Source organism: Odocoileus virginianus, chromosome 25, assembly GCF_023699985.2.
Source record: "Odocoileus virginianus isolate 20LAN1187 ecotype Illinois chromosome 25, Ovbor_1.2, whole genome shotgun sequence".
Lineage (NCBI taxonomy): Eukaryota > Metazoa > Chordata > Mammalia > Artiodactyla > Cervidae > Odocoileus > Odocoileus virginianus.
The window spans coordinates 49,560,439-49,584,680 of record NC_069698.1 but is presented as its reverse complement, the minus strand read 5'-3'; the positions used below and the strand labels follow the sequence as shown (position 1 = coordinate 49,584,680).

At 53.5% G+C, this 24,242-nt stretch overlaps 1 protein-coding gene across 1 annotated transcript in view; it reads left to right on the top strand.

Annotated features, from left to right (window-relative positions):
* Window positions 1–24,242, top strand: part of URB1 (URB1 ribosome biogenesis homolog) — a 74,296-nt gene that overhangs the window by 30,711 nt on the left and 19,343 nt on the right. The window contains 16 exon segments of the mRNA XM_020908876.2: window positions 1,467–1,583; window positions 2,254–2,392; window positions 3,163–3,333; window positions 4,516–4,709; window positions 6,504–6,746; window positions 7,614–7,793; window positions 9,132–9,428; window positions 9,430–9,991; window positions 10,818–11,019; window positions 11,684–11,867; window positions 15,124–15,182; window positions 16,702–16,895; window positions 19,133–19,243; window positions 19,459–19,522; window positions 21,529–21,700; window positions 22,087–22,189. Coding sequence (XP_020764535.2) covers window positions 1,467–1,583; window positions 2,254–2,392; window positions 3,163–3,333; window positions 4,516–4,709; window positions 6,504–6,746; window positions 7,614–7,793; window positions 9,132–9,428; window positions 9,430–9,991; window positions 10,818–11,019; window positions 11,684–11,867; window positions 15,124–15,182; window positions 16,702–16,895; window positions 19,133–19,243; window positions 19,459–19,522; window positions 21,529–21,700; window positions 22,087–22,189 — 2,992 coding nt within the window.

Sequence of the window (24,242 nt, the reverse complement as noted above, 5' to 3'; positions counted from 1 at the left end):
TGATGTAATTTAAGGAGAGAGGGTTTTATGGCATCTGTAATTTATTCTGTCTTCATCCAGTTGTATTCCCAAGAGGCAGCCTGGTGAAATGGGGAAAGCCAGCACTTTGAATCCTGGTTCTGCCCTGTCACGAGTGGCATGGGACCCATTGCTTAACCTCTCTGAACTTAGTTTTTCTGTGGCAAATGGGAATAACGAAGCTATAGAATTGCAGAAGAAATGATGCATGATCAAGCAGTAGGCCATGCCCGGCACAGTCTGGGCTCAGTAAACATTAGATTGCCTGCCCTCTGGGCACCAGTTCAGTAGGCAGGGCCTCGGCCTCCGTCTCCAGACTCAGCCCTCTCCAGGGCTTTGGCCTTTTGATCCAGGCCATCATCACAGCCCAGTTGTCACCAAAGTTAGAGGAAGGAGATGAGTTTTTTGGTGTCTCTTCTTTCTTACACTTGACCTTGTTTTCCAGGGCTACTTTAGGTCTTAACTACAGTGCTAGGAAATCCAGTTCCTTGGTTATGCTTTGTCAGGGGGTTGAGCAGCAGGGGGGAGTTGCTACAGAAGTCACATTCATTGTGTTTGGTAGTTTAGTCGCTCAGTCGTGTCCGACTCTCTGCGACCCCATGGACTTGGGCCCGCCGGGCTCCCGTGTCCAAGGGATTCTCCAGGCAAGAATACTGGAGTGGGTTGCCATTCCCAACCCAGGGATTGAACCAACCCAAGGATCGAGCCCAGGTCTCCTGCATTGCAGGCAGATTCATTAACTATCTGAACCACTAGAGAAAAGTTTAGGGCACAAAGATTTCCCTCTTCATACAAGTGCCAGTTGTCTCGCTGGCACTTGAACCTCGCATGAACTGCCCGGAGGACGTGAACGTCTGGGCCTTGACCTCTGACCTCTGCATGCCTGTGTGGGTGTGTGATCTCACGACCGCTCCCTGCATGTGGGTGGAGGGGCCTGCCAGACTCTCCCTCGGTGTGGGGCTCGCGCTTCTGAGACCCCGAGTTCTGTCATCCATCCGACCACGTGGGGCTGTCGCTTCACCAAGTTCTGCCTCGAAACACACTCTCCTCTCCTTAGAGACGGCGGGGCTCCCAGCCCAGCCCGGGTCCCGAGGGGCCACGCTGAGGCGGCACGGCCTGGCTGGTGCCCTGTCTTAAGGACTCACAGGCTGAGGCTCAAGTCCAGGCTGAAAGTCAGGCTTGCCGGTGGCAGCTGGGTGCTTCCCCTTTCTGTCGTTTAGGAGTCGAAGGGAAGGAATAAGCGGCAAGACGAGGGGCTGCGTTCTCGGTGATGGAGCCCAGGGCCCCCTCTCCTCGTGGCAGAGGGGGGTGCTGTTCCGAGGCACAGCTTACGGAGGGGAGGCGGATGGAGCTTCCGCCCCGTGTGCTTCCCGGGGGGCGCAGGGAGCCTGAGACCACGGAAAGCGGGGTTCCGCCCTGACTGACCCCCGCTGTCTGCCTCCCAACAGATCCTGCGGGACACGGGCGTGTTCGAGCACACCTGGCCGGAGCTGGAGCTGTGGCTGGAGCACTTGGATGGCACGGCGGAGGAGAGCAAGGGGGCCGTGATTCAGTTTTTGGAACGCGTGAGCGCCTGTTTCCCGTGTAGAGGAGCGTTCAGGACGGCGCACTCAGTGGTCCTTAGTGAATTTAAGGCGTTTCTCAGGCAACTGAGAGGCCCGTCTTCCTGGCTCACTTCCTAATTCTTGCTGAGACATCAGAAACTACTTAGTTTTAGCATCTGTAAAATGGGACTATGTCACCGAGTGTTATTTAACTTCCATTCACACAGGAGGGATTAGTGGTATACTAAAGTGAAAGTGAAGTCGCTCAGTCATGTCCGACTCTTTGTGACCCCATGAGCTGTAGCCTGCCAGGCTCCTCCATCCATGGGATTCCCCAGGCAAGGATACTGGAGTCGGTTGCCATTTCCTTCTCCAGGGGATCTTCCTGACCTAGGGCTTGAACCCAGGTCTTCCGCACTACAGGCAGACTCTTTACAGTCTGAGCCAGGGAAGCCCACAGTGGTATACTAAAATCAGTGTTAAAAGCAATAGTCTAGTGTGAAAAGGAGATACTTTTTAAAAGCTCTACAACAGAAAGTGTTTTTTTAAAAACTTGGCAGCAAATGTATTGCTGTTACGGAGGCCTGTTAAGACTCTTGCTCTTCCCTTTATTCCACCTGTGACTTTAGGGGCACTTTTCATCCCACCTGTGACTGTCTAAACACTTCCCACTTGACTCTTCAATGCTCAGGTCCTCCTGACGCTGGTGGCGAATCCATATATGTACACGGACAAGGCGTCTGACTTCGTCCAGGAAGCCAGCACCCTGCAGGCTGCTGGGACGCGGCAGGACGCCGATGATGCCAGCATTCCCATCTCCCACATTGATGGTAGGTGCCTTTCCCCAACGCTCCTTGGGCTTCTGAAGAGCCAGCCATGGTAGCGTGTTAGAGACAGCAGAATGGCTGTGAAGCCTCGTGCAGAGGGCAGATGTCCCCTTTCTTTGCGATGGAGATCATCCCCCTCTGAAATGGGAATCCCCTTGTTTGTCTCTGTAGCAGGAAATGCGTCCAGGGCTTGTTGGCTGCGTTATTTTCATTTGCGCAGTGTTTACACTGTGCCAGGTGCTGCTCTAGGCTCTTTACAGATCCTAACTTGTGTAACCTCATAAACAACTCCAGAGTAGGCGGGTTGTCCTCATTTTATGTTTGGACAGGGCAGTTCGGGCGCAGAGAGGTTAAGCAGTCTGCTCCGCCTCACGCAGCAGTAGCAAAGTCAGGAGCTGCCTCCAGACCCCCGGGCCCTAGTCTGTGCGTTAACCTTTTTACACTCTTGTTGCTCCTCATATTTTGGCTTGTTTCCCTGACTATCCCGGTTACAGTTTCTGGGCTTTTCTCAGTGTTGCCTGAGGAAACGTCAGCCCATTATCACCTGAGCTGATAAATCCTGCATTGTGTCAGAGATAATGAAGATTTTTACAGACAATACCATATCTGTTCAGAATCAAACATTACATTAAGCATTTTCCCCCAAGAGAAGTTTAGCTTTTCTTTGTTCCCCTCTGTGCGAGTGTGCTCTCTCGTGCCCTCCCTGGGGGCGTCCTGCAGTAGGAACCTACAGTGCCTCTTCACCTGGGCCTGATTGCCCGTTTCCATCTCAGATGTTCTCGACATGGTGGATGTGCTGGTGGAGGGCAGCGAAGGCTTGGATGAGGAGATTGGCTTCGTACTGAATGAAGACATGATCCTTGTCACGTTCCCGTTCAGTGCCGTGGTCCCCGCCGCCCTGGAGGCCAGGAATAAGCTGCTCCTTGGAACAGAAAGCGAAGCAGGTACCCGTGTGTGGTCAGGGTGTTCTGGGTTCGTCAGGCCAGCTGGGTCTCTGGAGGGTAGGAGCTGGGCTTCCAGGGGCTCTGGAAATAATTGCTGCAAACCCAAGGCAGCGAGGGTTCAGACCCACCACAGCGAGAACGGCCCCGCGGGGAGAGCTCAGGGAGCAGGAATGGGGGTCTGGAGGCTGACGCGGCGGTCGGGGAGGCGGGTCCTCTGACAGCCGAGCCTGGAGTTACGTGTTTGCATGGCTGCAGACACCTGCTGTCACACCAGTGTTTTCTCTTTGGTGTTTATTCATGGTTATCTTGATGCTGAGTGCTGCCCTGGTGCCCCAGATGGTAAAGAACCCGTCTGCCAATGCAGGAGACCCAGGTTTGGTCCCTGGGTCGGGAAAATCCCCTGGAGGAGGGTATGGCAACCCACTCCAGTATTCTTGCCTGGAGAATCCCTGGACAGAGGATCCTGGAGGGCTGCAGTCCATGGGGTCACAAAGAGTCAGACACGACTGATCAGCGAACACACATGTGATGCTGAGGGACCAGTCCTTCTTGGATGTCCAGGAAACACAGACCAGAGGAAGCGCTCACCGATCAGTGGCGTCATTTAGTCAGGGTCGTTCGGGATTTGCTGCAGTAGCAGATATGTCCCAACGCGTCAGGGGTTTAGGGACGAAGGGTCTCTTGCTTGACCTTGTCCAGGTCAGGTGCTCTCCTGGGTGGTTGTCGTCCAGGAGATCATGGCTGCTCCCATCTTATTATCTGTGCCGTCTCAACATATGGCGCCCAGAGTGCCTGTAGAAGGGGAAGAGAATGGACAGTCCCAGCGGGGTGCTCTGGCCAGGCCCGGCAGTGGCGGAGCCGGTCGTGGGGTCCCCGCCTGACTGCAGGGAGGAGGCCGTGTGCCGAGGAAGAGAGGAAGCGGCTGGGTTGGCATCAAGCAGATCCCGGAGGCCTTGGCTTCACCTCTTCCAGTCCTGGGTCTCCCACTTCTGGGCCTCCGCACCTGCAGTCTGACTGTGTGCTGTATGTTTACGTAAAAGTCTGGTGTGGTCTGCAGTGGTAGCTTCGCCTTCCAGTGAGGTTGTGTGATTCCTTAGAGTCGTGATGAATCTTTCTGGGCCTCAAATTCGTGTGGGAGTTGGGGTAACTGATGGTCCCAGCAAGCTCCTCTCTCCCACACAGGAGAGAGCATCGTGGCATATCTGACCAGGGTTCTCACAGACCTGCTCCACACCCAGAGAGACCCGCTGGCCCTGTGTCTTCTGCTTCAGTCTTACGACCAGTTGGAGCCTCCGAGCCTGCCTTGCCGCCACCGGCTGTCCCAGTTCAACAGATACTACAGCCTCTGGATCCCGGAGCCAGCCCGCAAGGCCCCGGTGAGCCGCGGCGACCCTGTGGAAACCAGGCCTTCCTTTCCCTGGGAAACCCCAGAGGCCCCTGCCCGTGGGCCGCAGCAGCCTGTACCGCAGCTGTGTAGCTCACGGGGTGAACTTTCTTCACCTTCTCATTTTCCTTGGTTGGAAGAGGAAGCACAGTGGTGGTCAGCTGACATGTCGAGATTCAGAGGGGCTCAGTGGTGCGGCAGAATTGGAATCGCCGCTGGCTGCGTGACTGGGGTTAGGGGTCCCTTCTCCCTTTCTGCACGGTCTGTGCCCGCTGGCCTTGTGGCCCTTGTCCAGACACCCCAGCACCCCTAGACCCAGCGTGCCCAGCAATCAGACCTGGGCCCTGAAGGCCGCCAGCTGCCTACGTTCTGCTAAAACTGGGAGAGCGAAAAAGGAAAGAAGGAAACCCATTTTCTCTTGGTGAGGACTGCATTCTTAGCACATTATTGACCAGGAGCTTTTTGCAGAAATTAACAAGTATGGCTGGCCAATTGTTATGTAAGTGAATATTGAAATAACTCCACTCAATAACATTCGGGCAGTGAAAGAAGAATTAATATGTCGGTGGTCAATAAGTTGTTAAAAGGGCTGCTACAGGTCTGGCTCTGACGCAGGGTACTTAGGATTGCTGAGCAGGGCAGGAAGGTCACTCGGCATGTGCATTTTTGTATTTTCATTCAGTTGGGGCTGCGCTTAAAAACGCAGGCAGCTCAGGACTCCCTGCCTCACGGGCTTGGTAGCAGTAGCTCAGGTTGACTGCGTGTTCGCTGTTTGTCAGGGCCTCCCCCTAAGGGCAGTGTGTGTCTTTTCCGCCACTTAACCCTCAGCACTCAGAGAAGGTCAGGACTTACTGTCCTCGTCCTCGTCCTACACATGGGGAAACCGAGGTGCAGAGCGATTCCAGCACCCGTCAGCGGGGGACTCGGTTTTGCAGGCAGTCGGGCTCTGGAGCCCAGGCCCATCACATCCGTCACCGCCTTCCCGCCTGCCAGGCCATGGTCAGGAGGTGGTCGGAGCCACAGAGCGGCTTCCGTGTGGCTCAGCAGTCGGGCTGTGCCATGGTGCTCCCAGGGTTGGCGTCCACGCTGTGGAGCCGGGCACAGGCCATTCGCACCCACGAGGGCACGTGCGGGTCCCCGGATGCTCAGTCATGGGGCAAGTCTGTTCAGCAGGTCTGGGCGGGCCCAGGAGTCTGCATCTCTAGCAGGTTCCTGGTTCATGCTGCTGCCGGCCCAGGGACCCCCACCTCCAGCCCCACTGAGTTTCCTAGCTCACGTAGCCTAGTTGTGTTGGCCTTAGGAAGCGGAGTGTTTGGAGGGATAACAGTACAGGCCACATTGGGTGAGTAAAGATGGCAGTTGGGTATGAAGTTAGAAGAAATGAACCCCCTTGAGACAGGCTGGTTGCAGGAATCCGTCTTCCATGCAGTCCCGGTCGTCCCATCCTTCTGGGGGAGGCCTTCGAAAGGTCTGCTGCTCACTGAGCTGGCACCTTCCCAGGGCGGGGTTGCCCAGTCTGCAGGGATCGATCACAGTGACTCCCGTTTGAGTGAAGTCCTGACTTTGTCCTGGGCGGCTCCAGTTCTCCAGGGCGTGTAAATAACCTCCCTGACCCAGTGCCCTCACGTGAACACATGCTAGGATAAAACACATATGACCGAGTGCATTGGACTTGATGGGGTCACGTGGTTTTCAGCATCAGTGGTGACTTTCTCTGAAGCATCCCGCTGTCATGCATGTCACCCGTGCTGATCCATCTGCCCTTCTCGCCTCTGCTGCCCCTCAGCCACTGCAGACTTCGGGCAGCCCTGCCCCGCCGGGCCCCGCGGCCCCCTCCTTCTCCTCCCTGCTGCAGACGGCCTACGCCGGTCAGGACCAAGGCCAGGGCCCGGGCGGGCTCCCGCTCCTGGACGAGGGGGTTCAGGCGCAGCTGCGGGCCGCCCTCCTGCGCCTCCCGATGCACCAGGCCCTGCGCGCCGCCAAACACCTGTTGCTGTACGTCAGGAGCGCCGTGGAGAACTTCGCCCAGGTCAGCGCTGCCCCGGTCCCCTCCACCGCCGCCCACAGCGAGTGTGGCTTCCGCCGATCGGGTCTGAATTAATAGTCGTGTGGGGAGCGTCCCGGGGCCTGCCATTGCCTTGCTTGCTCTGCATGTGGGGAGGGTGGTGGCCAGTGCGCAGGGCCCCGGGCGGGCCTGTAGGTCAGGCACCTGGGTGGCTGGTCTGACTCCGTTTTCCCTGCAGCAGAGATCTAGATCTCAAGACGGGGAGCCCAGCATAGCTGAACTTGGTCAGCCAGGCAGCGATGGGTCAGGACGGGGCCCTGCCCGTGGCTGACCAGGTCAGCATCACGGCCAGGCCTCCCGTCTTCCTTCATGAGTTTAAATTTGGTGGCTCGTTGAGCGTTCTGTCCCTGAGGTGGTTTACCGGAGTTTTAGCTTAGGTTTTGGGGTGGGCCTTTCCCCTTCATCTTGGTCAAAACAAACCTATGTGTTTCATCAAGATTTAGGAGAACACATCTTAATTAAGACGGCTTCCCAGGTGGTGCTAGTGGTCAAGAACTGCTTGCCAATGCAGGAGACGCAGATTTGATCCCTGGGTCAGGAAGATCCCCTGGAGGAGGTCATGGCAGCCCACTCCGGTACTCTCGCCTGGAGAATCCCAGGACAGGAGCCCGGCGGGCCACAGTCCAGGGGGTCGCAAAGAGTCGGGCACGACTGAGTGACTGAACACACCCGTCCTGTTGAGACACGACTTTGATGTTGTCGGTGTTGCTGTTTGAGCCCCGGCTCCCTCTTTGGTCCTGGTTTCTGGCAGCGCTGCCCGCTCTGCCCCGGGGGACCTGGCGGTGACTGTTGGCCCTTCCGGGCCTGAGGGTCGTGTGTCTTGCCTCACAGCTGGGCCGGAGTGCGGGGCCGCCCCTGCTGCAGCTGCTCCTGGATCTCCTCCGGCGCCTGGTCATCCACTGCCAGCAGCTGGACGCCCAGAACCAGCAGAAGTGCCAGGCTGCCCAGGCCGAGTCCGACCTCTTTGTGGACATGGAGTCCATGGCCTCGCTGGAGCTGGCCAGCGACAAGGTATGGCCGCCCTTCTTCCCCCTTTCTGTTGGCCTTCTCTTGGGAGGTTATAGACACTGGTTTTCCCTCCATTTCTGGTTGGAAGCTAGTACCTGTTCACCGCAGGGAAGCAGGGAAAAGCAGAGGCCACTAGAGGAGATACCAAACACCACCCCCACCCCCACCCCCACCCCAAGAGAAGCACGTTCACTTTGGGTGCTCACACTCCCCTTCTGCGAACACTTTTCCCTTCCACTTTGCGCCCCAAGCATCCTGAGAACTCAGCCTGCATCTTTTCCTTGTAAAGGGTTGCGGCCTATATTGAGTAAAGGCTGGGCAGGGATGCAGCCCTCCATCATGAACACTTCCAGCGACCGCTGTGCCCCAGAAGAGTGAGCCTCCTTCTCTTGTTGCTGGCTTGGCAATCAGCTGCTTACCTAAGGCCCAACCAAGTCTTTCGCACCCTTTGCCATTTGAGATGTTGTACTGGGTTCAGGAAGCAGGTGTGCTCATCGTTTCAGAGTCAGATGTCAGGCGCCCTTGCTTTGGTCTTCGTGGGGGCTTTGGGGTGGGGTGGGGGTGAGGTCACAGGACCACCTGTTAGCCAGTCGTCAGGCACAGCACTCCTAATCTATGCTTTTCTGTTTTCACTTGGGAAAGCTCAGATGGCAAATTCATAGGCTCCCTTTCCCTTCCCTGAAGAGTAAATAAGGAGAAAAATAGATTTCTGTCCCCAGGGACTGGGTGGCCTCCTTGGCTGTGAACCGTGTCAGCAGGGCTGAATCAGACCCAGCTCTGACGCAGCAGAGCGCTCTCAGCTGCTCTCTGCGCAGTGGTTTCAACCAGTCTTGGGGTCAGACTTTGTTCCCTGAGGGCCTGGTCTCCTCCTGAGAGTGGACGCAGGCTCATCTTCAGTTCTGGCCCGTGTAAGCCCTGCCCACCTCCCTCAGCCACAGAATCTCTTCTCAGCGGAGGCCACCCTGCCCCTGTGGTCAGGTGGTACCTGCGTCCCTTGCCCAGATTGATTTAGGAGGGCAGGGCTGCCAGGGAGAAACCAGGAGACGATGGGTCGTAGTCGCATTTCGGCATTTCTGCGTGGCCCAGGCCGGCCTGAGTGGCCGTGGAGAGCAGTTTCTCTGCACAGTTACTCCATTCAGCCGCCGCTCATCAGATTCCTGCTGGTCTCGGGCGGAGGGGCACCAGCTGAGTTACAGTCCAGGCCCCTTGGTCCCTGAGGGGAGGGGCTGCATTCTGGTGGGGCCACAGCTCTGAGTGGGTCTGGGTTGGGGTGCTGTGGGCAGGGGAGCTCGAGCTTGAGGCCGGGGGTGGCTGAGGCCTCTGCCCTGTGGCTGTGTCCAGACGCTGGAGGAGGTGCTGGTGGCCGTCCTCAGGCACCCCACGCTGGAGGGCTGGTTCCTGGCCCTGGAGCGGCAGGCCCTCCCGCCACACGCCCTCAGCCCGGTCCTCGTGAAGCTCCTGGTGGCCAGCCTCAGCTCGGGGACCCTTCCGCTGCTGGTGGCCAGTGCCCCGGCCCTGCGGAGCCTCGGTCAGCTGGGGCTGCTGGCCAGGTACTCGGAGGCCGTCACCCAGAGCGTCCTCCGTGAGCTGCGCAGCCCAAGGGCCGGCTTGGCCATGCCGACGCCGAAAGACCCTCCACCCTCCGCTTGAGGCGCTGCGGGGGCTGCACCCCTACATGGAGGACGCCCCGCTCCGGGAGGTCACCCTGGCCCTGCTGAGCCTGCCTGAGGCCTACCTGGCGACCCAGCAACCCACCCAGCCCCCCCGGAAGGAGAGACCGCTGACCGCCCTCGGGAGGACCCTGGTCCAGCTGCTGAGCGGCCGCGCCCAGGAGCAGCTGCGGAGCGGGGAGCTCCTCTGGGCCTCTGAGTACGTGCGGGGCCTGGCGGCTCTGCTGCCCGCGCTGGCCGTGGCCGAGCTGGATGCCGTGCTCCTCGGGGCTCTGCAGAGAGAGCCGGCACTGGTCCCCGCGGTCGGGCTGACCCTGCTCGATGACTGCCTGGAGCGGCGGACGCCGGCAGCCCTGGCTGTGGCCGCCCTGCTCCTGCGGCACAGCTGGCCCCACCAGCTGCACTTCGAGCGCTGGTGCAGGCAGGCTGGCTCCAGACTCCGCCTGCGGGAGGCCCCAGACTACTTCCTCCCCATCGTCCATGTGCACCTGCAGGGCAGGACGCAAGGATGCTTCACACGCCCTGCAGAAGGTACGGGAAGGGGCAGCTGGGGGCCGCCGGGAGGGCCGTGTCCCTTCCTCCCCATGTGTCCGTCCTTAAGCCCTGGAGTATCACGTTCCAGGGTTTGATTTAGCTCTGTTTCCCCCTGGTGTCCGCCCCAGCTCCCGAGTCGACTCCGAGTTACCCAGAGGAAGCTGGGGCAGTGGCTGTGGTCGCTGGGGGGCCGAGGAAGGAGCAGCTCCGTCTGGGTCTCACTAGGGAGAGAGGGAATTTCTTGGGTCACGGTCCTTTGCCCCTTTCCCCACTGTCCAGCACATTGGTTGAGCTTGCTGAGCGGAGCCATTCAGTGGAGCCCAGTTCGCTCTCCTCCCCCATCGGGTCTCAGATTCAGGCACTTTCTGATCACCCCGGTTTAATCCCTTTTTATCAGTATGTATGAACGGCGTTTCGCTCACTGCTCTGCCTCCGTGCTGCGCAGCGTGATATCATCGATGATGACAAAAAACGTTCTTACAAAGTAAGAGGCCCTCCACTCGTACGGCCTGCAGTTCTCCCTGCCCCTCTCCTGTTCCCGAGTGAGTTCAGGACTTGGGTGCTCACCATCTCGTCATGACCTTTGAGCTGGGGCCCACAGGGCTGAACAGTCCCTGCAAGGGCTGAGTGGTGACAGGTGGCCAGTGGCATGCTGCTGAACGTTTTAACATCCGGCTCTCAGGGGAGACTGATGTGCAGCATTTGTCAATTTCCATGGCATCAGAACTTGCTTGCCAGGGTCCCATCTCGAGCCACCAGCGTGACCTCGCCCAGGCCACAGGGCCGTGGCGTCTGACCCCCCTCCCGTTCGTCTCTGCCCCAGCATCGTCTGCTGTCATTCCTGTCTTGAGGAAGGCCCTGTGGACGCCGCTACAGACCAGGCTTCTCAGTGCTGACGGGCCCTCAGAGTCTGGGCTGCCACAGCAGATCCTGGCCCAGCTGGTCCCGTTTGCCAGAGCCAAGGACCTGCGTGCCCTCATGGACCACTTGCCCAGCTTGCTGCAGACTCCAGCCAGTCACACGAGGTATGAAAGCTCAGACCGGTCTGATGGCCCTTCCCATCCCAGCTTCCCCTTCCCTGTGGTGCTTACGAAACTGTGACGATTGCTGCCCTGCGGTTGTGTCAGCCAGTGAGGAGACAGTTCCTCCGAGAACCCGTCTTAACAGCATCCTGGCTGGAGCAAGTCCATGTCCATAAGTGGGTGGTTCTGAGTCCCTTAGAGCCATGGTCCTCTATCGGGGTGATTTTGCCCACTCCAGGGGCAGCTGGCAATGTCTGATTTTTTTTTATTGTTACGATATGGGACTGGGGAGTCTAGCTTCTGGCTTCCAGAGGATAGAGGTCAAAGGTACAGCTACATATCCTTTAATGCATAGGATAGGCCCTCCCCACGAAAGAGAGAAACAATTATCTGGCCCCACATGTCAATAGTGCTGAGGGTGAGATAGCCTGATTAGACAGAGTCTGGGCAATATATCCTTTTTCTGGTGTGTTAGTAGTGTTTCTCCTTGTCATAAAGTTCTGGTACACCTCTGAAGTTTGACTAAGGAGCGGGTGAAGCCTCTGATTTCTGAGCTTGGGAAGTTAGTTGTAGGGACCGGGACTCAGGGTGTTTGTCTTCTGTGGCCCGTTGTGATGTTGGGTTATACTGAAAGCCTCGAACTCTGGACTTTTGTCTCCTGCTGCAGCTGGGTCGTGGCTGACGCCATCTCAGCTGTCCTGGAAGGGTCAGCAGAAGAGCTGCAAGCCTGGAAAAAGACTCTACTAAAGGCCTGTGTGCAGTGCCTGATTGCATCCTTCAGTGGCAGCCAGCAGGAGGATGGTACCCAGAATCAGGAGAAGCAAATGCTGCTGAGGTTAAACGAACTGTTGGTAAGTGTCTCTTATTAGAGACCCTGGTTAGATTCACAAGGGAAGGAGGGAGATAGACAAACTGAGGTTTACAGATACATTTAAGCTAGGGGCATGAGTTTAACCTAGCAGGGAATAAGAGGGGCCATGTCTCGGAGGCAAAGGACAGGTGGACAGAAAATTCTGAAATGATGAGCCATCTTTTGTCAGAAATGGATGTAGAGATTTGTCAAAATGCTTTTTTGTTGTACCTCCTGAGATGGCTATCTGGTTTTGTGTTAGACTGTTAATAAGATGAATTATATTAATTGCTTTTTTAACATTAAACCTACCTTGCATTCCTAAGTTAAACTTAGTCATGATATATTACCATTTTTATGTACTCTTGGGTTTGATTTGCTGATATTTTATTAAGAATTTTTGTGTATCTGTCCATGAAAGGTATAAGCTTAAAATTTTATTTTCTTGTAACATTCTTGTCTAGCTTTCAGATCAGCTAATAGCAGCCTGCAGTGCTGGAGACCTCGGTTCAATCCCTGGGTTGGGAAGAGCCCCTGGAGGAGGGCATGGCAACCCACTCCAGTATTTTTGCCTGGAGAATCCCCATGGACAGAGGAGCCTGGCAGGCTACAGTCCACGGGGTCACAGAGTTGGACACGACTGAACAACCCAGCACAATAGTGGCCTCAGAATGAGTTAGGAAGAATTTGCCTGGGTACAAGGTTCCAGGTTAACAGTTTTTAGTTTTTCTAGGCATTTTAAAGGCATTGCTTTACTGTCTTCTGGTGTGCGTTATTTCTGACGAGAAGCCTCTCTTTTAAAAAAGTGAATCATTTATTGGCTGCGCTGGGTCTCTGTTGCTGCGCACAGGTTTTTGCTGTCGTGGCAGTGAGTGGGGGCCGCTCTCTAGTCGCGGGTCACAAGCTCCTTGCCGCAGTGGCTGCTCTTGTTGCAGAGCGTGGGCTCGAGGGCTCAGGAGTCTTGACTTGCAGGCTCGGTCGCTGAGGTGCTCAGGCCTTGCAGCGCGTGTATCTCCCCAGACCAGGGATCGAGCCTGTGATCCCTGCAGCGACAGACGGATTCTTAACCACGGGACCATCAGGGAAGTCCAGAGACCTCACCTTCTTACCTGTTTCTCTGTACATGACAACTTTGCCCCCCAGCTTCTTTGAGGACGTTTTTTCCCTTACACAGCTTAAACAATTTGATGACGATACGCCGTAGTGTAATGTTCTTCAGGTTCTCAGTGCTTTGGGTTTCAATGAGCTTCCTGGCTTTGTGAGTTTAGAGTTTTCATAAAATTTGGAACTATTTAGCTGTTTCAGGCCTTCCCTCTCTGTCATTCTTAGTGTTACATTTTTGCACAGAAATAACATCCCAAAGGCTAGTGCGTGAGTTCTTCCTCAACGCATGGTGTAAACAAAGGTCTGTCTAGTCAAGACTATGGTTTTCCCAGTATCACGTATGGATGTGAGAGTTGGAAAGAAAAAAAGCTGAGCGCCAAAGAATTGATGCTTTTGAATTGTGGTGTTGAGTAAGATTCTTAAGAGTCCCTTGGACAGCAAGAAGATCCAACCAGTCTATCTTAAGGGAAATTAGTCCTGAATATTCACTGGAAGGATTGATGCTGAAGCAGAAGCTCCAATACTTTGGCCACCTGATGCGAAGAACTGAGTCACTGGAAAAGACCCTGATGCTGGGAAAAATTGAAGGCAGGAGGAGAGGGGGACGACAGAGGATGAGATGTTTGGATGGCATCACCAACTCGATGGACATGAGTTTGAGTAAACTCTGGGAGTTGGTGATGGACAGAGAGGCCTGGCGTGCTACAGTCCATGGGGTCACAAAAAATCTGACACGACTGATCGACTGAATTGAATGATGTAAAGTTGTGTTAAAAGTTGTAGAGCCTATGACTGGTGTGTCACCGTTGAACCCAAGACTTAAAAAGGAATCCTCAGGAGAAGAGTCCCAGGTGGAAGGTTTTAAGTGTGATAATACATTCATAGGTTGTGGATCATGGTGCAGTGCCTGAGTAGTTCTGTTAAAGGACTTTCAGTTCAGTTCAGTTCAGTCATGTCCAACTCTTTGTGACCCCATGGATGGCAGCACGCCAGGCCTCCTTGTCCATCACCAACTCCCGGAATTTACTCAAACTCATCTCCACTGAGTCAGTGATGCCATCCAACCATCTCATCCTCTGTTGTCCCCTTCTCCTCCTGCCTTCAATCTTTCCCAGCATCAGGGTCTTTTCCAATGAGTCAGCTCTTCTCATCAAGTGGCCAAGGTATTGGAGTTTATAACCTGCATTTCAGACTTACTGCCTAGTGTTACAGGACTGTGAACCTGTGACACATCGGAACCCAACACGGCAGAACTAGGGGCGAGGAGGAGCAGTCCCGAGACCTGGAAGGAGCCGCGCTCGGGAGGCGGGAGTGCGGGGCGGTGCTGGCGTAGAGATTTGTGTTCTCGGGGCACGCCTCCCTCCCTCCCCCAGGCTTTGCTCCCCCCCTCCACCTCCTTTTTAATAGACTAAAATTTTTTAGAGCAGATTTAGGTTCACAGCACCATTGAACAGGAAGTACAGAGTTCCTGGGTGCCCCCACCCCCACACATGCACAGTCACCCCACTATCAGTAGCATCCCCAGTAGACCTTTACTTGTAATCGAAGTGTGACTTCCATCTTGAGCAATATAAGATCGTAAGTGTGTAGCTTACTGTTGGCAAATACACACCCCTGTGCCCCAGAGTCCTACCCAGGACTGTCATCATTCCAGAAAGCTCTCTTGTGCTTTTTCCTGGTCTGCCCCCTTCCCCCCACAGAGCAGCCAGTCTCCTGATGTAACATAACAGAGCCTGTTCAGAGACTGTCTCCACGGCAGGGACTGTGCACCTGTGACAGTCCTGTTAGGGTGCAGTGGTCTTGCCCTGGGTGGATGTTCACTCTTGTGTTTAAGCAGTCACATGTGGCTACACCCTTGTGTGTGCCGCGGATCAGTCAGTGCTGTTCGGAATGGGGGACAAAGGGGAAGTTACAGGACTGTTCGGGAATTTCCTTTTGGTCATTGGTGACCATAGATATCTAATAAAATGACCGAACTACTAGTGGAAATAACAATTTAAAAAAATCAAAGGAGAAAAGGTCTGCTTGCTTCTGCAAATTGCTTCAATAACTATATTCTGTATTTACTGAAGGGCTGTAGTTTAAATCCCATGTCCTCTATTTTAAATTAATTCAGATATTCTACACATATTTCTCACTTACTTTATTCCTAGAATTCACTTAATGAAGTTGACGCTGGTGATTGGCAGAAATTTGTGAAGACCGGACTCAAGTAAGTCGAGTTTGTTTTCTTGGTGCGGCTCAGGAAGGCAGTGGGTGTCCTGGCTGGGGTGCAGTCGGAGCTGTTATTGCAGAAGGGAGGTGGTGGGGCTGGTGCTGCTCCTGTATTGGGCAGACGAGACAGTGCTGGGGAGGGAGACGACCCGCCCCGTGTTACGCGTGTGCTTTTAACAAGGGCGGGAGAAGCGGCCTTGAAACAACCAAGTATTTTTTTAAAAGCCAGAGGTGTGCAGAGAGTAATACAGTAGCACCCAGATCTGATAAAGGCTGACAGTTTTCTCTGTCCTCATGGACTCTTCCTGCCCTCGTCCAAGTGTCGTTCTTCTGAGGCTGAGCTTTGTCATGGCACTGTGTGTGTTTTTAACACTTTGGTTGCGTGTCAGTATATCTCTAGACAATAAACTTTAGCAGTGTTTTTTGTGTTTGACATTGTATACAGAGTATCAATTTACCGTCCCTTTTGTGCCCTCAGAAGTTTTGGAGTGATGCTTGTTGAGACCCTCGGTAGGTGGAGATGGTCCCGGTCGTTCCTTTCCACTGCCCGGGGGCGTTCTGTCTTCTGACTGTGCCCCATTCATTCAGCTGGTCCCTTGCTGATGGACGGAGCCTCCCTCTTTCCTCCCCCCCTCCCTCCCGTCCTGACAGTGAATGTCTCATGCCTCCTTGTGCCCAGGTGCCAGGTTTTTCTGGGCGAGGGGCCACTCACTGGCTCTTAGTGTGGGCACGGCTTCAGCTTTACTAGATTTTTCCATTTGTTCCCCAAGGTTTTCGTGCTGTCATAACACAGAGTGGAAGTTCATTTTGTCCTCACGTCCTCTCCAGCAGTTGATGCAGTCAGACTTTCTTTTTGGCACACAGGTGGTCATGAAACAAGTGTCTCACTGTGGCTCTAATTTTCATTTCCCTGATTATTCATCAATCTAAAACGGAAAAACACTAAGAGGAAAATGAGTGGAAGCAGGTCAGAAGTTAATGGTAACTGAGGATTGCCTTCACAACCTGACGACATTTCTTTGAGTCTTTGGTTAGTCTGTGTCTCTAGAATGCTCACGGAGTGCCCAGTGCTTCTTAACAACATTCACATATGACCAAAACCTTCTTTCCCAGAGCATGATGCTAGCATTTCCTTCATTGGTTCTGAAGGGATTTAAGATGAGAACTTCTGAGCCGTCAGAGGGGCATTTTGAGGAGCTGGAAGGAAGGAAGGAGGCTGCCCAGGAAGGTGGGCTGAGCATCATCTTTATTCAGTCTGCTCAGCTCAGCAGGAAGTTCACTGGGCGTTTGCACCGTCAAGAAGGGAAGCAAGCTCCATCTGGCCCTTGCTTTCAGAAGCGCTCCCTGTGACACGTCTGGCTCAGTGTGCAATGGGTAGTCAGGGTGATGGTGAATGACTGTGCGCTCTAGAATTCTCAGCTTTGAGGCATGCAGGATGATCTCCTTAATAAAGTGCTGAGCAAAAAAGGTTTCTTACAGGTTGTGACGTCGTTTCCTCTTTGGTTCCTGCCTCCTAGGTTTCGGTATCAGGACCATGCGTTTCTGGAAGCCCTCGGAGCCGCCATGCAGCTCTTGTACCTCCCGGAAAGCCCCACGCGCTTGCAGCTGACACAGCTCCCCGTGGTCCACATGATGCTCACCCAGCACTCCCTGTTCCTGCCCACCCTGCTGAGGGCCACAGAGGAGGAGCCCGCAGACAGCCCCGTGCGAGGTGCCTCCCCGCCCCACGCCCCAGCCCAGACACACAGTTTCTCTTCCGATTCCACCAAGCTAGCTGTGCAGTGGAGCTTAGCGCCCCCGTGTTCCCAGAGCTGAGGAAGCGCTACCCAGGCAGTATCCGAACATTTCCTGTGGGCTCCCCGGGTGGCTCAGTGATAAAAGATCCACCCGCCAATGCAGGAGATGTGGGACACTTCGTTTCTGTCAGATTCAAGCTCTAGAAGTGTTTCCTCTGACTTCAGGTCATATAGCAAATGCTCACCTCTTTTTAGAGCCTATTCTGGCTTATAGGAATCAGGTTTAAGGTCTTCTGCCATGTCATAGGCGAGTGTTAAAACCTGGGAGTTATGGAAAGTTAGGAGGGGGTGTCTGACCTGGGAGAAATTGTTCAGTTGCGTGAGATGTCTGACTGTGGTGACTGAAAAGTTGATCAAGGGTGAAGGGTTTGAAGGTCCCCATTGCTGGGTCCCCGCCAGGGCCTCTTACAGCCCCGGCTTTGGCTCCTTCCTCTCTAGTTCACTGAACACCTACTTTGCATGGTGAAGGCTGTGGGAGATGGCAGAGGTCTGAAGGGTCCTGTCCCCCTGAAGTCACACCCTGTTGTTTAGAGACGAGCTGACATCCGCAAACTGAGAGATTGCTACAGAGCCAATTGTAATAAACTGTTGAGTTGGAGAGAACCATTACCCAAGTTCCTAGTATGGTCAGTTCAGTTCAGTTCAGTCACTCAGTCATGTCCAACTCTTTGTGACCCCATGAACTGCAGCATGCCAGGCCTCCCTGTCTATCACCAACTCCCGGAGTTTACTCAAACTCATGTCCATTGAGTCAGTGATGCCATCCAACCATCTCATCCTCTGTCGTCCCCTTCTCCTCCCGCCTTCAGTTTTTCCCAGCATCAGGATCTTCTCCAGTGAGGCAGTTCTTTGCATCAGGTGGCCAAAGTATTGGAGTTTCAGCTTCAGCATCAGTCCTTCCAATGAATATTCAGGGCTGATTTCCTTTAGGATCAGTCTGGTTGGATCTCCTTGCTGTCCAAGGAACTCTCAAAAGTCTTCTCCAACACCAAGTTCAAAAGCATCAATTTTTCGGCGCTCAGCTTTCTTCACAGTCCAACTCTCACATCCCTACATGACGACTGGAAAAACCATAGTCTTGACTAGATGGACTTTTGTTGGCAAAGTAATGTCTCTGCTTTTTAATACGCTGTGTACGTTGGTCATAACTTTTCTTCCAGGGAGCAAGTGTCTTTTAATTTCATGGCTGCAGTCACCATCTGCAGTGATTTTGGAGCCCAAAAAAGTCTGTCACTGTTTCCACTGTTCCCCATCTATTTGCCATGAAGCAGTGGGACCAGATGCCATGATCTTAGTTTTCTGAATGCTGAGTTTTAAGCCAACTTTTTCACTCTCCTCTTTCACTTTCATCAAGAGGCTCTTGAGTTCTTCTTCACTTTCTGCCATAAGGGTGGTGTCATTTGCATATCTGAGGTTATTGATATTTCTCCCAGCGATCTTGATTCCAGCTTGTGCTTCATCCAGCCCAGCGTTTCTCATGATGTACTGTGCATATAAGTTAAATAAGCAGGGTGACAATATACAGCCTTGACGTACTCCTTTTCCTATTTGGAACCAGTCTGTTGTTCCATGTCCAGTTCTAACTGTTGCTTCCTGACCTGCATACAGGTTTCTCAAGAGGCAGGTCAGGTGGTCTGGTATTCCCTTCTCTTTCAGAATTTCCACAGTCTATTGTGATCCACACAGTCAAAGGCTTTGGCATAGTCAATAAAGCAGAAATAGAAGTTTTTCTGGAACTCTCTTGCTTTTTTGATAATCCAGTGGATATTGGCAATTTGATCTCTGGTTCCTCTGCCTTTTCTAAAAGTAAAAAGGCTGTCCCCCCTTTCCAGCAAGAATGGAAATACTAGAGATTTCAGTAATATAATCATGGAGGGGAAGGTTTAGGTTTTCAAATCTGTTGGCTCAAAGTTTGGGAGGAGACTGAGGAGATGATGGTACCAAAGACCGAGGAAGGGAGATGGTTGTCAAGGCACTTTTATTTGGGGGAAAAAAATGGAAACTTAGGAAGGACTAGGTGCAGTTCTCAGCCCAGTGTTGTCCAGAGAAGGTGTCTCCAGCATTTATGTTCCCAGAAGCACGTCCTCCTCTGCGGGGACTCTGCGCCTGCTCAGCCCCGCACTGCGGGCAGCTCAGCGGCATTTTCTTCCAGAAGCGCTGGTGGACCTGATGGCGGGCGTGGTGCAGCTGTGCCCCTCTGTCTGTGCAAGCAGCCACTTCGCGGTGCTCCTTGGGGCCTATGGTGCCTCACTCAGCATCCTGGGTGAGTTGTGGGGACCAGGGCGTGGGATCCAGGAGGGTGTGGGGACCAGGGCATGGGACCCAGAAATGTGAGGACCGGGCGGTATGACCTGGGTCCGCGGGGACCAGGGGGTATGTCTCTGGGGTATGGGCACCAGCCGGTGCGGCCAGGATTATATGGGAGGCCTCAAGGGGTGTCACCAGCAAGCTTTCTAAGCTGACCCTCTCTGGCTTCAGACCAGAAGATCTTACTGCTGCTGCGGGCCTACGAACAGAACAGCCACAGCCTCATCAGCTTCAGGTGGGTGCCGCTGGCCAGGCGAGCAGCGGACCCCGAAGGCCCTGCACGGGGCGCCGCACGCCCGGGCCGGCCTCGGGGGGCGAACACGGGCAGGGGACCCCTCCGCTCGCACCCAGTGCCAGCGGGCCTGCTCTGCCCTCTGCCCATGAGGACGGTCCCCAACGGCCGGGCTTGTGTGCACTGGGCGCCCTGCTGGTCAACTGTGCGTGTCTGTCGCAGGCCCACCCTCAGATTTACTCCCAGCTCGGGGATCGTTTAGCTGATTTTCCTGAAAACGTTTCACTTCGTGCTGGCCTTTGGGTGGGAGGGACTTGGGTACGGGTTTGCAGGATGAGTGGGGCGTGCGGGCGGGGTGTTTATTCCACTCTCTCCCCATGCACATGTGTGCACGTGTGCGCTGTCTGTCTCTTTTCTGTCGGTCTTTCTCTGTGTCTGTCTGTCTGTGTCTGTCTCTCCCGAGTTCCCAGGGGCTGCTTGCTCCTCGGCCAGCACAGCTTTGGGGCCCGCTCTGCAGGGCCTGGGGCTCAGCTGCTCACAGCGTCTGAGGTTCTCTTTCGCTGACCTGGTTTCTCGTCTCCTCTTTGAGACCCAGTACAAAGGAAGAGCTCTGTGTACTGAGACAGGAAGTTAGCTGACTGGGCCAAGAAAAATAGTTCAGGACAACTCTGCAGGGAAGGGAAAAAAATATTTCCCTTCTAGAATATTTTTTTTTTAAGATTAAAGACGTAGTAACCACCCGCACTGTCCATCCCCCAAGAAAAAGACAACAAACAGTAAAAAAACAAAAAAACCCTATTCTCCATCTTCAGAGCACCCAGGTTGTGAATAAACATTTTCTCTCCTTCCTCCCACCCCACAGCCTCACCCTCTTGCTAGCCTTGGAGTTGGTGCTTTATCAGTTGTATTCTTTCTGAAATAAAGAGCCCCTGGGTACGTGAGGGAGAGGAGAGAAACCAGGAGCGGTTTCACTCAGGGTGACGAGCGAGCCATCCACCCACCCCCGCCTCGGCATCAGAAAACCCCTCTCAGGGCTCACAAAGTTCACAAGGATGCCCCCCCGATGCAGATGGGTTCGGTCCCTTTCCAGGAGGAAGGCAAGGTGACCTCACTGGGCAGTTCCCATCGTGACCAGGTCGGTGTGAAAAGTGGAGATGGAGGACCCTAGAGTTGGAGGTGGTTCACAGGCTGTGTGAGCGGACCTGGTCCACTCACGGCTATGTGCTAACAGGGATGGGTTTATATAAGTAGAGCATCATCAAACCGCCACGATTTTGCTGCTATGTCCAGCCCAGGCTCTCCAGATTTGAAATCCCACTCTGCCACTTACCAGCTGGGCAGGGACCAGCTGGCCAACTTCCCAGATCTTCTCTGTGTCTCTTTTCCCCCAATATGGATGATAATAGTACCTTCCTCATGGGATTCTTGGGCTTCTCTCATAGCTCAGTTGGTAAAGAATCCTTCTGCAAGGCAGGAGACCCTGATTCGATTCCTGGGTGGGGAAGATCCCCTGGAGAAGGGATAAGCTACCCCACTCCAGTATTCTTGGGCTTCCCTGGTAGTTCAGCTGGTAAAGAATCCGCCTGCAATGTGGGAGACCTGGGTTTGATCCCTGGGTTGGGAAGATCCCCTGGAGAAGGGAACAGCTACCAACTCCAGAATTCTGACCTGGAGAATTCCATGGACTGTATAGTCCATGGAGTTGCAAAGAGTCGGACACGACTGAGCGATTTTCACTTATGGGATTCTTGTTCAGTTTAAGTGGATTAATACACAGACTTAGACTCATGCCTGACACATCGCAGACCCTCCACAAGTGTTGGCCTCCGTCATCCCCAGCAGTGTCACCCCCACCCTTATGGTCATCAGCCTCTCTATCACCCCTGCCTTCCCCCTGTGTTACAATGAGGGTTAAATGACAGAACATCTTACACCTGGCATGTCAGCTGCCCAACAAAGCTGTCTACAGTGGTCTCCACCATCATCACCTCTGTGACCACCGGCTCTAGGGTGCTGCTGTGGGGTCCAGCGGCCGTGGAGCATCAGAAGACATGCCGGAGCCTGGGCAAATCGCTATGGCAACAGCCGAGTGTCGGGGACATCCTCCGCCTGCTGGATCGCGACCGCGTGATGAAGACCATCCTCCACTTCCCCCAGAACCGGAGGCTGCTGCCCCCCGAGGTGCGGTGGGCCCTGGGGCGGAGCCATCCGGCTTTAGCCGCTGTAAAATAGGAGTGCTGTTTTGCTTGTGATTTGTTCACTTTTTATAAGTAAAACTCGAACCATATGCAAAGGTATAGAGACAGAACCCATGTACTCATCAGCTGGCTTCATCAACTGTCAGCACTGGCCACACTTAACTTCATTTATAACTTCTTTCCACAAAGCAGATATCAAAGGTATCTCACGTACAAACCCTATCTGTTTTTTTATATAGAAACATTTTTGTGTGTGTGTACTTCAATATTCAAAATAACTTGAGCTCTAAGTGATAGTGGCAAACATCCACATGGTGTTACGTTTACGAGGTTGACCTGCACGTTTCTGTCTGTCTCGGGCTGTTTCAGGACGCACAGGAGCCGATATTTAAAGACAGGAGCACAGTGGATCTCAGTGACCTTTATGACCCCTGTTTCCTCCTCCATCTCTTCAGTGAGCTGACCAGGCCAGGTAACTGCAGTCTTCCAGAGTGGGTGGAGGGGTCATAATTTTTACCGTAATTACCAGTGCACGTGTGCTTATTTGCTCAGTCGTGTCTGATCCTTTGCAACCCCGTGGACTATAGCCCACCAGGCTCCTCCATCCATGGGATTCCCCAGGCAAGAATACTGGACCCCCATTTCCTCCTCCAGGGGATCTTCCTGATCCAGGGATTAAACCTGTGTCTCCCTCATTGGCCGACAAATTCTTTACTGTTGTGCCACCTGGGAAGCCCCCATAGTTACCCGATTAGGACCTTAGTCCTGAAGATAATTCTTGAAGGATCTTTAGCTGCCTTCTCACCTTTTCTTTCCAGTGATTTTCAGCAAAGTAACAGTTAATGTTTTGAATACATGGTTGTTGTTGTTGTTTTTTTTAATTGTAATTTAAAAATCTGCGCATGTCCTTGATGTTTTCCTAATGGTAATAATGGCAAGAGCCTTTTCTGAGTTCTCACTGAAATGAGAGATTTTGTCCTTGACGATGAGTGAGAGTCTGCTAAGGCTGGCTTTCTCTTGGTTTAAGTGTATTTTTGAAATGGCGTTTTGTGTTTGCTACGCTGAGGGTGGGACTCTTTCAGGTGATTTGGTCAGGGAGAGAGAAAGGACAGAGACATGCACAGGTGTACACTGGTGAGGACCAGCGTCTGATTCCCAGGCTGTCGGGTCTGTCGGTTTGGGGCATTTTGTCAACAATTGGTGTGTAATGCTATCTCAGTGTGGTGTGTATTTGCTTTTTCCTAACAGCTAATGATGTTGAACATCTTGTGACTTACTTGCCATCTATAATCTTTTTTGGTGAAATGTCAATTCATGTCTTTTACCTGTTTATTCTGATGGGTTTTATTTGTTTTTACCATTGGGTTTTGAGGTTTCTTTATATATTGTAGTTATGAGTCCTTTGTTTGATACATGGTCTGCAAATATTTTCTCCCAATGTGTAGCTTATCTTTTCACCTTCTTAACACCCTTCTTCAAAGAGCAGAAGTCTTCGGTTTTGATGAAGTCCAGTTTATCAGTTTTCCCTTTTATGAGTCAAGCTTTTGGTGTCAAGTCTTAAGAACTCTTTGCCCATCCCTCCATCTCAAAGAACTCCCATGTTTATTTCTGAAAGTTTCATCGTTGTAGCCTTTGCCTTCAAGTCTGAGGCCTCTTTTGAGTTAGTTTTTGTATAGGGTGTGGAGTGTAGGTCCAGCCACATTGGTTTGCCTGCGGATGTTCTGATCCAGCCCCCATTTGGCAGTCCACCCTCTCTCCTCCTCATCCCTTCTCCCGGTGACCAGCAGCCAGGGGAGTCCCGGCTCCCCCGCACTGACGCTTCCTGGCTGGGAGGGCAGGAGTGGTCGTTACCGCTCCCCTCGTGACCCCAAGCGGGAGCCTCATCCATCTGCTGTGTTAAGCTCCCTCTGATGCATCGTGGGGACCAGGCAGTGTGCTGTCTGAGAGGGTCCCTGGCATCTCCCTCCTGGTTGCCATGGCCACGTAGACTAGGTGCCCTGGGAGACCGTGCCTCACTGATCACTCTTGTGTTCTCCTTTTTAGATTTGGTATCTTTTTTCCCCCCCCGGCCATGCAGCTTGTGGGATCCTAGTTCCCTGCCTAGGGTTTGAACCCTGGGCTCACTAAAGCTCTGGACCACTGGGGAATTCTCTGAACCTGACATCGTCTTACACTCAAACGTTGCTCCTTGTGACCAGATTTGCTGATCCTCCACCACTGCTCTTCAGTTCCTAACAGAAGAGTGAGAGGGCTGTGTTCTCAGAGCAGACCCCTTCCTTGGACCCCGGGTTCTGTGGCTGAGCTAAGTCTTCTTTGCAAGAGAGCAAGTGCAAGCGTCAGGTGATGATGACGGCCAGTGGTGACTGTCACCAGCAACTGGGGGAGGCGCGTCTGCTACGCCTTTGATTCCCTCATGCCTTGGCTCTGCCGGCCAAGTCTGTTTCTCATCAAATATGAAAATAGATTTTCCACAGTCTAAAAATACGATGCAACTTAAGTGAATTACTACAAGTCATTTAGTCTGC